General features: G+C 48.2%; 1 protein-coding gene across 1 annotated transcript; it reads right to left on the bottom strand.

Moving 5' to 3' along the window:
• Window positions 1–196: 196 nt before the first annotated feature.
• Window positions 197–9,095, bottom strand: LOC122915384 (signal-regulatory protein beta-1-like). Its single transcript, XM_044262199.1, has 6 exons — window positions 9,026–9,095; window positions 7,923–8,279; window positions 5,242–5,562; window positions 4,312–4,650; window positions 762–869; window positions 197–231 (listed from the first exon to the last, which is right to left on the bottom strand). Exons 1-6 carry the CDS (start codon window positions 9,093–9,095, stop codon window positions 197–199), a joined length of 1,230 nt encoding a protein of 409 aa, XP_044118134.1.
• Window positions 9,096–13,963: the final 4,868 nt, after the last annotated feature.

The following is a 13,963-nucleotide window of genomic DNA, read 5'->3' on the forward strand; positions in this document are numbered from 1 at the left end:
CTGGAAGAAGCAAGGTATTAGGACAGAGTTGGGAAGCTTCTAGTTGTTCCTTGTTTTTGGCTGGGCCCCTCAAGGAAGGAAGGAGGCAGCAGAGACTGAGGATGGCATGTAGTAGGGGAGGAAGGAAGGAGCTGTGGGACCCATGTTCACAGCTGATTATCTGCTCATCATTCCAGAAATATTCCCAACATGTCTCTTATGTCCTCAGGGCTATTTTTCCTCCTGGGACACCTGTTGTGAAAGTACAGGCAGCCCCTGATAGAGGACTCTGCCACTTTAGCCTTCCTCCCTTAGGGCTTGATCCCCTCTCTCCATCCCCTCCAGTATATCTCACAGAGGGTCAGATTGGAAGCTGTCCTCAGAGCAGCCCTCTGACACCTGTCAGCATTCCTCTAAATGCAGATGTCTTGTGCCCAAAGGAGCCCCAGTGCTCCATAATCTAGTGATGGTCTCCAAGGAATCCTCCCACACAGATGCCTCTCATTCAGCCTCTCTGTCCACTTCCTTCCCAGAATCCCTAGGCCTCTGTCCACACTCTTTGATTGACTTTGACCCTGTCCACATTTACAGGCTAAAGGCCCCCTCCCCGACACCTTAGGGAGCCTGGACCGCTGAGACACCTGAGAGTATCAAGGGAGGTGTGTCAGATGCTCTTTACTGCAGGTGAGCACTGACCCTGTGTGACCTGTGGGCTGCCCCTCTTCCTGACCTGGCTCTTTCTGGGACTAACCATGGCCTGCCCTCCCTGACCCACAACTTACAATTGGGCGCTCGCTTCTTGTGGACATAGATGGCAGAGATAGTGATGAGCAGCAGCAGCTTCGGGCCCAGGGTGACAGCTATCAGGATTGGAGTGGATGGCCTTGACTCTGGAAAAGAAGGGATAGGAGGCACCATCAGAGGGGGGCACCCTGGAGTCCATTCCCTGGGTCCTCCACTTACTGTATCTGAAGTGACTCAGGCTTATCAACGCTCTGAAGTTCATGAATTCTTCCCCTGCTCAAGGGAGAATTGCGGTAAGTCTATCTTCACCTCACACACCCCTTCTTGGCTGCCAGGTGTCCTTCTTGACGGAAGAGGTGAAGAGAACGAGCACTCAGGAACGAGTAAGTTTGGTTTACTGAACTGGTCCTCACACCCACTGGGGCAGGTCATACAGCCTCTTTCTGATGAGCTAACAGGCTCACAGTTTACAGAGGGTGGACAGATGAGGTGGCTCAGATCCAGGGAAACCCCTCACTCCTGGCCTGCAGGATGACTCTGAGACCTTGTCTTTGGACCAGGACAATGCCAAACTATCTGGGCCATAGGGTCAAATGTCTGTCTGACCTCAAGTGGAGTGAGAACAGATATCACAGCCAATGAGGGGCAAGGATGTCCTGCTTTGCTCCATGCACATGGTTTGACAGAGGTGAGGAGGGAGTCTTCAGGATGACCTGACCTCAGGAGACCTGCTGGCTGGACAATATCCTGGGGAGGCAAGGAAATGGGGTCTAATGCTCAGGAGAGTTTCAAACACCATCCAGCCCACCTGAACCCCAGTGCCACTCACTGTCAGCCCATGTCTTTGTGTTGGACATAGAATGTTGGGTCTGGAAGAACAGCTCCCAATTTTTTGATTTTGTACAATGACCCATTTTTCTTTCTATATTTGAATTTTAAAAATCCAAGTATATTTCTGAAATACATAGAGCAATCTTAAAGGAAGGAGTAGGGCCTCACCATATTTTCCCCTGGCATGTTAGAGAATGGCAGGTCTCTGCTGCGGAGGTGGGGGGGGCGCTGTACTTTTTCTAAGTGAAAGAGCTGTACTGTTCATGTTTGTACCTGTTTCTAGAGGGGAGCCTGCAGCAGAAGGCTGGAGGAAGTGGGGGAACAGAGCCTAAGCCAATCCTCTCCATTTAAACAACTCATGAAAATATTTAGCTTGCTTGCTCTCTGTCCGAGGCTGAGTCTTTCCATGCTGACTTGTGTCAACATCTCCCTTTGCCAGTCCTGCCTCCTTTGCTTTCTCATGCATGTGCACTGGGCAGCACCTCGCAGTGAACTTTCTCTCTTCTCATATCACCCGAGAGTCTCCCTCCTGGGTCACCTGATGTGTGGAGTTTGTCTGGTTGGGGTCTGGAAAGCCAACTTTAATGGGCCCATTTGGATTGGGGTCTCTTTCTGCCAGCTGGTCATGAGGGCCCCAGCCCTGTGGGAGGTAGAGCAGGGTAGGTGTCGGCTTGCCCTGCCCTTGTCACTGCTGAAACATCACCATGGTGACCTGGGCTGGTGTAAGCAGAGGAGGGGAGTATCCTGGCATTCTGGAAATGATGTGAAAATTACAAGAATTATGGGTTGGGTGGCTGTTGCTGGGCATCAACACTTCGGAGAAAGACAGTGCAAAGTGAAGATTGATCACATGTGAAAGATTATGTGTGAATGTCAGGGGACTTCTGTGCAACAGTGCAGACTCTTACCTCCTAGAGCTGGAAGACAGAAAAAGTTGAGGACACTGTTGGGTCCGACATAAACATAAGAGTATCAGTGCTACAGAGCGGACTGAATTCTCAGCTACACTGCACTTACTGTGCTGGAGTAGGACCCTGATGGGGAAATATGGGAGATGGATACTGAGATGTGGGATAGGGACACTGGGGCCAAGACTTTCAAAGCCCTCTGGGCACTTTGTAATGGGCTGCTAAGTACAAGACAGAGGCTTAGCTACTCATCTCCAAATACAGCCTCTCAACCCAAAGGAAAAACAACGAAAGGACAGTAAATTCTATGGAAAACTGGCTCTCGGTAGTCCTTGAAAAGCAATGCCCAAACTGCAAAATCTCTGGAGACAAAAGAGAAAACTCTCCATGTCCAAATGCATATCACCTTATGCCATTCCCCTCCCACCTTCACCAAGCACAGGAAAGGGCAGGAGATGGTGTGGACTCATCTCTCCCACCTTTCCTGGCTCAGTAGAAGCCTGCCCCCTGGAACTCATGTGAGATCCACACATGGAGGGCTCTGAAAGGGGGAAGAGGAAGGCAACTGGGCTAGTTGCTTCCATTCTTGAGGAGGAACCCACACCAGGTATCCTGAGTCCACACTCCCAATTCCCCAAGACCAGAAGGAGGACCTGCTGTGTAATTCCAACAACGAAAAGTCTAGACTTGATCATTTTTTTCCTATTTCAAAAAAAATGAGGAAGAACAAAATAAACCCAAATCAAGAGAAGGAAATTTAAAAAAAGAGGAGAAAAAGCAAAGAAATTAACAACAAACGATAGAGAGTATCACTGAAATGAACGTGGGTTCTTTGAGAAGACTGATAAATTTGAAAAACTTCTAACCATTGTAACAATGAAAAAAAATGAGAATTGACACTTTTCCAATATCAGGGATGAAATGGGATGCCCTACAGACATCACAAGGATTACTAGGTAATACTATGAGAAGCTCTATGTGAAGAAATTTGAAAACTCAGAGAAAAACACCACATTTCCCAAAAGCACAGCCTACCACAAGCATCCAATATAAAATGAAGAAATTGAGTAGCCCTAGCTATTCAGATTCTTTTCAGAGAAATAAAAGAATCAGGTGCCTGGGTGACTCAGTGGGTTAAGCCTCTGCCTTAGGCTCAGGTCATGATCCCAGTGTCCTGCGATAGAGTCCTACATTGGGCTCCATGCTCAGGAGGGAGGCTTCTTCCACCCTTCTCTCTCTCTGCTTGCCTCTCTGCCTACTTGTGATCTCTCTCTCTCTCTGTGAAATAAATAAATAAATATTGGAAAATTAAAAAAAAAAAAAAAGAAACATGGAGACCCAGATATTTCACAGGAAAATTCTTTTAAGCATTTACAGGTGAATTAAAACCAAGTTAGGTCCACAAAATAAAGTTAATAGAAGAAGCTTTGGAAAATTGGAATATATACTCCATTTTAGATGATACTGGAATTATTGTTAATTTTACTAAGAGTGTAATTGAAACGAATTGGAATTGGCATAAAGTAAATGTGCTTTGAGTGATCATGACTATTGCTGGTCTGCTGTCACAAATAAAGGGAGAGAAGAGACCCCAGGTGTGACCACACATGGTTACACAGGAGCCTGGTCAAGACTCAAAACTACAGATCCTCAGGGTCTCTTCTGGAATTTCAGAATGCCAAGTGCAGATATTTTCCATGGTGATGATGGAAAAGTGTAGAAAAGATAGAGACCATACTAGGTGGGAAATAACAGGGGGAAGGGTGTTTGGCCAGGCATGGTGACTTAATCACAGTCAGGTGAGGAAGCAGGGAGCAGGACGCAAGAAACAAAATCATTGAGGTCTCACCCTGGGTTTTATGGGTTTCCTGGTCCTTCTGGTGGGCTGAGGCCACAAGGGTATGGTTTCTGGTGACCGCGGGCTGCCCGTCATGCTGCACCAGGCAGGTGAACACCATGCCTTCCCTGTGGGCAGATGAGTTCACCAGGAGCCAGCTTGTCCAGTTAAAGGTCCCATCCTTGTTCTCTACAAGGTTTGAGGCCCTTGAGGCCATTTCTGTTCGGGACACGTTGCCATTCTCCAACCAGGTCAGCTGGAGGTGCTGGGGGTAGAACTTCTTCACTTGGCAAGTGACCTTCACCTGGTCCCCTGACACGGTCTGCTGGGAAACCACCAAGGTGGGTGGAACTGAAACAGCACAGGGCAGAAGCTCTCACCTTATGGAACAGACAGAACATGGGGAAGGGGCTCAAGAACTTATCTTTCCCAACACAGCAAGGGAGTCACCGAGAACAGGGCTAGGCATGCAGTTGGTACTCAAACACTGAGGGTAGTCTTTGCATATGAATGAAATCCCTAAGTACAGTGCCCAGCACACAGTAGGTGCTCAAGGATTGATGGCTCCTGATAGGCAAAGAATGAGTGAAACCAAGATACTCAACCCCACGCATACAGTTGGAATAGAATAACTGTAGCAAAACAAGTGACCTCACCAAGCATACGGTGGTATGGAATACAGCAGGTCCTCAATAATTGGAATTGCTATGGTACAGTAAGAGAAAGTACCAAGTGCAGTAATTGGCACATGGTAGGCATTCACGACCCAGCGGCCATGGAAACAGTAGGAGGTGACAGCACATATAGGTGCAGGTGACCTGGAGGGACTGCCAGGGATCAGACTCCAGTGAAAGGAGGGCTTGCAGCAGGGAGTGGGGGAGGGACAGGCTCAGAGACTTGGGAGCTGGACCCGGGCTGGGGTTGGGGGAAAGGGGCATCTACCTCGGAGGACCTCAGACAGGTTGGCAATCCCACGAAGAGGAGGGCCCCCTTGCAAGGTCACATGGGTCACCTCACAGATGACTTGGGAGCGAACGTCCCCCGGGGCCAGCACCAGCCTGGTTGTGCTGGAGATGTTGTAGGAAGTTCTGTTTCCCTCTGGGTCCACGCTGGTCTGGGAGGCTGCCAGCTCATTCCCGTTTCTGAACCATCTCAGGGTGATGTTTCTGGGGGAGAAGCCGTGGGACTTGCAGGTGAAGTTCACTGTCTGCTCCGGCGAGGCCCTGGCCAAGGGGCCTGACACCACTGGGGGAGATGGTTTGGCTACAAGAGAGCATTTGTGAACAATAAGCATGACTGTGGTCATCAGCGCTCAGGATACGTGTGAGGTGCTGTGGAGAACCTGCCACCCTTCTGAGAGTGTGTGGAGGGCGGTGTCCTCTCCTCTTCACACAGAGGAAGCCCTGAGGTAACAGAGCTCAACACTGAGTCGGGGGCAGGGCCCAGGTGTAGTTCCAGGCTGGAGTTCAAGTCCCCCCTTCTCTTCCATGCCAGGTCACTTCCCACAAATCTGGGCACAGGAAGGACATTTCTGATGGGTCTGACTTTGGCATCAACCGCTCCTAGGTACCTCCCTGCAAACCTCACTGAGGTCAGAGAGCATGTGCAGCTGTGACAAAGCCTGGCTCCTTCTCTGTGACATGGGACAGGAGGGATTTCTCCTTCCAGGGTTGCAGGGAGGGGCAAGTAAGAGAATGTAAACAGTTTTGCTTGGAATTTATCACTGAATACTACAGATAGAAAAGAGTAGATGAATCAGAAAGTGGCTGACAGTAACCTCAGTCTCATTATAGTGTTAAAATCCCCCTCTGAATATTCATCTCCAGCCCTAATATGGAGAGCCTACTTGCCCCTGTTCCGTATTATGGCTTTGGAAATAATTTCCTGTGATCCCTTACCTGTAAAATAAAGACAGCTTTGTGAGAGAACTTCCCCTGGGTGGTCTCTGTCACTTTCTCACCAAGGAGCCAAGCTACTTTGGTCCAGTTACAACGGGACAGCTCCTTACCGGTCTTGCATCCAGGGGAACTTCCTGTGGCCTCCAGCTGTTTCATCCACAACAGAATAAATGTCCCACCTTCTCCAGCCCGACAGTGACAGCCACCCTCCTTTTCCCTCTGACATTCTCACTGCAAGCAGTTATGGGGAGGGGTCCCTCCGGGTGTCCAGACATATTGACTGGACAACAACGGAGGGAAGATGTGGGGTCCCAACAGCTGAGTTTAGAATGTGAACTCTCGCTCATGAAGCCGAACACCCTCCAGGATGTACCTCTCAGTCATTCTTAGTCTGCAGAGTCAGGAATGGGGTGCCTGGTGTTGCTGGGATTGCGGGGGCCACTCTGCTCTGTCCAGGATGGTGCCCTAGGCTGCTCAGTGAAGGAGAAACACAGCCCAACTGGGGAAAGACTCTGGATGCTCTTACACGTGAGAAGCCGTGTCCTCCAGGAACAGGCTCGACACTTCACCAGATGTTTGCATACCTGTCTGATCTGGGTGTGCAAAGCTAGCCCACCTCTTCCCGTGTTTTCTTAATGTTTACTGCTGAAAAAGAGAACCATACAAGACTTAAAAGAGTTTCAAGGTGAGGGTGGGCACTTTCTCCCACTTTGACCTGTGCAGTGAGTGTGCAGAGAGCAGGGTTGTGAGTCAGGTTGTGGCTCACTTCCCTGCTCAGGCCGGATCTGCGGAGCCTCAGTGTCCCCATCTGTAAATGGGCTGAGATGGTCCCTCCAGCTTCATCCATTCTCAACCAGAGCATCCTCTGTGTGAGCAGCTTGGGGAAGAGGAAGGAGAGCTCTCCCAGGAGAAACAGATCTGCCTGGTGCTGGAGCCACGTACTGGCGCTGGTGCCCAGGCAAGGGACATATGACTGGAAAGTCCTATAACACCTGCACAATCAGGATAAAACCACCTGCATGCCTATGTCCAGGAGCTGAGGGGAGATTCAGTGCTCTTATGGGAGTCAGTCCCTGAATTGCATGACACTTTTTGGACAGACCCACAACAAATGCCCAGCCTCTGGCATCTTCTCTATCCTGGGCTCTTAGCATAAACAGTGAGTTTATACCTCTTCTCACTGTGATTCTTCTACGTTGAAAGACAGACATGTCCCACCTCCCTGCCATGGGTGCATTCGTCCACAGGAAGGGAAGGGAATGTGAACTTCATGAGAAAGGAGCCCTTCCCTGTTTTGTTTTCTGCTTCCCCTGCAGGCAGACGAGAGCCTGTACACAGCCGGTGCTCAGTAAGTGTTGAGTAGAGAAGAGTCAGCCACATGGAGGGGTCACTCTCTGGAGGCAGGAGTAAGATTGGGTCATCTGACTGGGCAAGTCACTCAGACTGTAAGTCCCTCATCCCTGGAATCAGGGAGCTGGTCAGGATTGGAAAGGTCGACAGCTTTGGACCCACAGACTGGGATTCTAGACTTTCCCACCATTTATCAGGGGCCTTAAGCAAGTATCAGGACCTCTCCAGGCCTCTACTTCCCTGATTGGTGGAAAGGGCTGACATCGGGGACACCCACCACAACACCTGATGCTTAGTTGTTGGTTAGACAGTGGAGGGCATTCTTATTGACTTGTTGTCACAACCAGGGACAAAGGAGGCCTAGGCCATACTCACCACTCACAGTGACCAGAGTGCCTGGTCCAGACTGAAACTCCACATCATCAGGGCTCCCTTTCTGGAACTTCACACAGTAGTAGGTTCCGGCGTCTGCTGGGTTGATGTTACTGATGCGGATGGAAAAGTCCGTGTTGTTTCTCCTTGTGACGTCTGAAGCATTTGTTACTCGGGGGAAGTGGCCTCCTTTGAAACTGAAGATTAACTCCCGGCCTGTCCCTGTCCCCCTGAGCCACTGAACCGGCCCTGTGGGGAGCAGGGAGGTCAGGGTGCAGCGCAGAGTGACTGTCTGTCCGGCTGCAACAGATACTGACTTGTCAGGCTGGATCACCTGCAGCCCTGCCTCACCGGCCACACCTGAAGGGAAAACAGAGCAGTTGTCTCCTCATCCTGCCATGATCCTGTGCATCTCCTCATGTGTTTACGCACAACAGCTGCCTGACCTAGTGCGCACCGGGAGCGGTCCTCGCTCCAAGCCTCTAAAGGGAGATCCCATCACGACTGAGGAAAGAAATATACAGAGAGGCTCAGTGATGTGGTACAGAGCAGGTTTGACTTCACAGCTGGATTTCCTGCCTTGGTGACTAGCTAGACCTGGAGACATCGAGAAACACAAATTCATTAAGTGAAATTATAGTACATGTTAAACTTCAGTAACAATCTTGGCACCTAGGAAACATGCAGCACATGATTAACAAGAGTTTGTGAGTACACGTAGCACAGTGGAACTCTGGAGACCTCTGCGTCTGTTGTGGAATGGCTGTCCTTCTGTTTGCCTCTCTGTGTTTCTGATATTTCTCCTCTTGATCTCCACTGAGGAGCCAGGCAGCATAACATGGTTAACAAGATGAGCTGTGGAGCTGAGTGGGCTGGACATGAACCACAGTAGCTCCACTGACTTAAGTAGATGGCACTGGACTGGTTGCTCTTGCTGCCTCAGTTTCCCCATCTGCTAGTCAGGAATACAGTCATAGCTACCAGGCAGGCCTTTTGCGGAGGGTCTGGGTAGTACGCCTGTCTTTACCTGGAAGCCCTAAATGCCCAGGGGCATGGAGAGGTTGAGGAGGCATGGAAAGGGGAGTCTCCCTCAAGGCAGTGCTCACCTGTGAGTCCCAACAGCAGAACCAGCAGCCAGTGAGGAGGAGGGTGGATTCCGGAAGCAAGGGCCCACATGGTGGAGGCCTGAGGATCCCGCTCTCTGCAAATGTATGTCCTGGGGCGATGGGGCCTCTGTTGGGTGGGGAGGAACAGCCTGCCCCTCTGGTGATGGAAGAGGAAGGAAGCCTGTATGATGCAGTGACAGGGTTGTGAGGTAGTGATCTGCTTCTGGATTGTGAAACAGACGTCAGGCAGAGAGTCCTCACATGGTGTGAGCGGCCTTTTCTTATATTTTGTTTTTGAGTGTGTGTGTGTGCGTGTTTTTAAATTATTATCATGTTATCTTAATCATCATTAGTTTTTTATGTACTGTTTCATGATTCTTCGTTTGTGTATAACACCCAGTGCCCCATGCAATCCATACCCTCTTTAATACGCATCACTGGGCTCACCCATCCCCCTATTCCCCTCCCCTCTAAAACCCTCGGTTTGTTTCCTGGAGTCCATAGTCTCTCATTCTTGGTCTTCTGCTCTGATTTCCCCACCTTTATTTTTCCCTTCCACCTCCTAATGTCCTCCATACTATCCCTTATGTTCCCAAATAAGGGAAACCATATAATATTTGACTTTTTCTGACTTATTTCACTCAGCATAGTCTCCTCCAGTCCCATCCATGTTGATACAAAAGTTGGGTATTCATCCTTTCTGATGGTTGAGTAATATTCCATTGTAAATATGAACCACATCTTCTTTATCCATTCATCTGTTGAAGGGCATCTCAGCTCTTTCCACAGTTTGGCTATTGTGGATGTTGTTGCTATGAGCATTGTGGTGCATGTGGCCCTTCTTTTCACTACATATGTATCTTTGAGGTAATGCCCAGTAGAGCATTTGCTGGGCCATAGGGTAGCTCTATTTTCTACTTTTTGAGGAACCTCCACTGTTTTCCATAGTGGTTGTACCAACTTGCATTCCTACCAATAGTGTGAGATGGTTCTCCTTTCTCCACAACCACTCCAGCATTTCTTATTCCTTGTCTTGTCAGGTTTTTCCATTCTAACCGGTGTAAGGTGGTATCTCAATATGGTTTTGTTTTGAATCCGCCTGATGACTAATGACGGTGAATATTTTTTCATATGTTTGTTAGCAATTTGCGTGTCTTCTTTGGAGAAATGTCTGTTCATGTCTTCTGCCCATTTTTTGACTTGATTATTTGTTCATTGTGGATTGAGTTTGAGAATTTCTTTATAGATCTTGGATACCAGCCCTTTATCTGTAGTGTCATTTACAAATATCTTCTCCCATTCCGTGGGTTGTCTCTTTTTTTGATGTTGTTGACTGTTTCCTTTGTTGTGCAGAAACTTTTTATCTTGATGAAGTCCTAAAAGTTTATTTTTGCTCTTGTTTCCCTTGCCTTTGGAGACGTGTCTTGAAAGAAGTTGCTGTGGCTGATGTTGAAACAGTTACTGTCTATGTTTCCTCTAGGATTTTGATGGATTCCTGTCTCACACTGAGGTCTTTCATCCATTAGATTTTAAGCTAAAGACCATAGTTAGAGATACAAAAGGACACTATATCATTCTTAAAGGGTCTATCCAACAAGGGGATCTAACGATTGGAAATATCTATGCTTCCTACATGGGAACAGTCAACTATAAAAGGCAACTGTTAACCAAAATAAAGAGACATATTGATAATAAAACATTAATAGTAGGAGACCTCAACACTCCACTCTCAGCAACAGATGAAAGACTCCGCATATAGACACCCCCCCCCCAGCCATTGATTAACTAACTGCTTCTTGGCTTTTCTGTAATCGTTTGGCCTCGCCCTTCCCCTGTTAGACCCTTCCCCCAGTTAATTGTTTAACCGCTCTCTTGCCTTTCTGTAACCGCTTGGCTTTTAGGGGGTGATACTGGTCTCCTGTTTAAACAGGATACCTTATGTGCATAGTCATGTAGGCAAGGGGGGTCGCCTAAGTATGTGGACCTAGTCACGTAGGCAGGATGTTTCTCTGCTAAGTAATAAGGTCCACTCCCCCTCCTCACTCCCCCTCCCCACCTTTCTCTTCGCGCGCCGGGGTCCTTCAAAGCCAATCTACAAACACGGAGTATGCCTTACATTCAAACCAGCCAATAAGAACCTTGTAACTATGTTTCTGCTTCTGTACGTATGCGCTCGCTTCCCCAAACCCCATAAAAAGGCCCTGAACAAAGGGCTGGCGCGCGAGTCCTTTTGAGACTTGATCGCCTGCAGGTACCTGTGTCAACTCAATAAACCTCGTGCTGTTTGCATCTGATCAGTGGACTCGGCTCGGTTTTTGGGTCCGGGGGTCTCCTCCTGAGAAGGGGTCCATTCCGGGGTGCTTGGAGCCCCGGGGGATCTTTCATTTGGGGGCTCGTCCCGGGATACGAGACCCCCCACCCAAGGACCACCGACCCACTGTCAGGAGGTAAGCTGGCCAGCACTTTATTCGTTGTGTCTGTTCGTTGCGTCTGTGGCTGCGTCTGAACCTGTTACTTGTGAATTTGCACATGCGTTTGGTTTGGGGTTCGATCGGATCCGTTTGTATTTGGCGAGGGCCAGAAGGAGCTGACGGGCTCGGACTTCTCCCTCGCAGCCCTGGAAGACGTTCCAGAGGCGTTTGTAGTCCCGCCGGGCGGGACATTTGAGTATTTGCGCATGCGTTTGGTTTGGGGTTCGATCGGATCCATTTGTATTTGGCGGGGGCCAGAAGGAGCTGACGGGCTCGGACTTCTCCCTCGCAGCCCTGGAAGACGTTCCAGAGGCGTTTGTAGTCCCGCCGGGCGGGACATTTGGGTCCTTCAGGACATTTGGGCCCCGGTGCAGCGGGGCATTTGGAGCTCAGCCTGTATCAGAGAGATACGTGGCCTTGGTTGGAGAGGGGGAATCCGGACCCCCGGGATCTCCGCTTGAGTTTTTGCTTTCGGTTTTGTACCGAAATCGCGCAGCGTCCTTCTTGTTAACTGTTTTGTGTGTCTTACTTATTGTCCTTGGTGTTTTCTTTGACTCTAAAATGGGGCAAACACTTACCACCCCCTTAAGTCTCACTTTAGGTCACTGAAGAGATTCTGAGTTTCTCCTAATAGATGTGGGGGTTTCTCCCTCACTCACTTCCCATGTTAATGGCTATAACTGGAACCAACTGGGGTTGGTCTAACTCGAGACAGAGACCATAAGGAATATTCCCAAGCAGCTGCCGAAACTCTCTTTGTTTCAGGGAAGTTTCCCTGTGTTCTCTGGCCCGACTTGGACTGCTTAATCCCTCCCCCCTTGCTGGTGGGAAAGCATGGCATCTGCTCCTCTGTTGGGGCTTATGAGCTCTAAAACCGGGAATCTTTTCTCTGCCTCCTGGCAGCACTTTGTTTCTTCTGTTTCCCCCTTATCATATTTCTGTACCAATGTGCGTGCAGCCTGCATGACTAGCCTCTCAATCATGCACCATGGCTCCTTCTCTCTTCACTGTCAAGGAGCAAGAAGAGCAGCCCCTGGACCTAACGCACCCCCACTCCAGATCTTCCCATGCATGTCTCAGGTAAACATTCAAAGTGGAGTGGGCCCAGGTGAAACGTAAATCACTATTGGAACTAAGTTAAGTTTGTTGGTTTAATTAAGATAAGATGTGTCTTTGAAGTTACAGCAGTAAATGTGAAGCTTTTATTCTATCAAAGTTTATTAAAGGTCAAATAAGCTTGTGTTATTTATTAAAATTTGTTAGCAAAGAGATGACTAAACTGATGGTTAATTGTCTGTCTCAAAGTTCTAATGGGTAATTGCTGAAGTAGCTTTCAAAGTCTTTGGTAACCTGAAAGTTTTAAAGTTTTGCTTGGGTGACAAATGGAATTAAATTGTGGACATCTAGGTCTTAAAGGATAAAATGCTAAGTCGTTAATTACTGGATGTAGGTTTATGCTTTTGACTTCTTACTGCAAAGAAACTAAGAGTATTTAAATCTGTTGGTAAACGTGTTTTGCACTTAACTGTTTCATAAATTTGACATCTGAAGAATTCTGTTGTAACAGTTCACAGTTGGTTAATACTTAGTCTTAACTAGAGATTAAGGGGTTTCTAAGACTATCAAATTCTGCTTAGTGTAACTAAAACTGATGGAAATAAGGAAAACTCTATAAAAAAGTAGGTGATATATAAAAAAGATTTAAGGAATGGGAATACATTTTGTTGAAGGTTAGGGAAGGTAATTTTGTCCTCAATAAAATGGTTGTTTGAAAGAAAATGGCTTGGGACAAAACCTGAATGCAAAGGAAAGATGTAAAAGGTTTGTGAAGGGAAATCTTCAGAAAAGGAATTTTAGATATGGTCAGGACAGACTAAAAAAAGAAAAACAGCCTCCAAGGTGATTTAATACTCTCCTGACCTGCCTCCACATAGATTATACTTCCAAGTATAAGGGCCATTTGGCTTTGAGAGATTAAGAAAGCAGCCCAACCTTGAGAGACTGCGAAAACACCCGGTTGCCATCCTCCATTGCCTGTAACCATAGAAATTCACTCTAATCTGTAAAGAGTAAAAAGGGAGATTGATCACCTCCCATTAGCCAGAGATACCCAAAAGAGAGGGTATCCAACCTGTTTGAATCTGAAGAGTGCCTGACTGTGTAAATCTGTCTGTACGGCTTCACTGCTTCGGCTACGGAGTCTGAGTGGGCTGCACCCTGAGTCTCGCAGGGCGTCATATGGCAGAACGGTCATCTACTCCACGGAGTAGCCTGGTCTAGGGTTTATTCGGACAGGCCTTAGCTCAAACGCTCCTAAGTTCCTGTGAGGAATGCGAGCAGGACAGCGGGGGAAAGATCCCCCACCCTTGTCTGCGACATCATTCATGATGGGAGAAAAACCCAGAAAACTCCTATCTTAAGACTGCACACTTAGAAATAAAATTAAAAAAGGGAAAAGACACTGGTA

Source organism: Neovison vison, chromosome 8, assembly GCF_020171115.1.
Source record: "Neovison vison isolate M4711 chromosome 8, ASM_NN_V1, whole genome shotgun sequence".
Taxonomy (NCBI): domain Eukaryota; kingdom Metazoa; phylum Chordata; class Mammalia; order Carnivora; family Mustelidae; genus Neogale; species Neogale vison.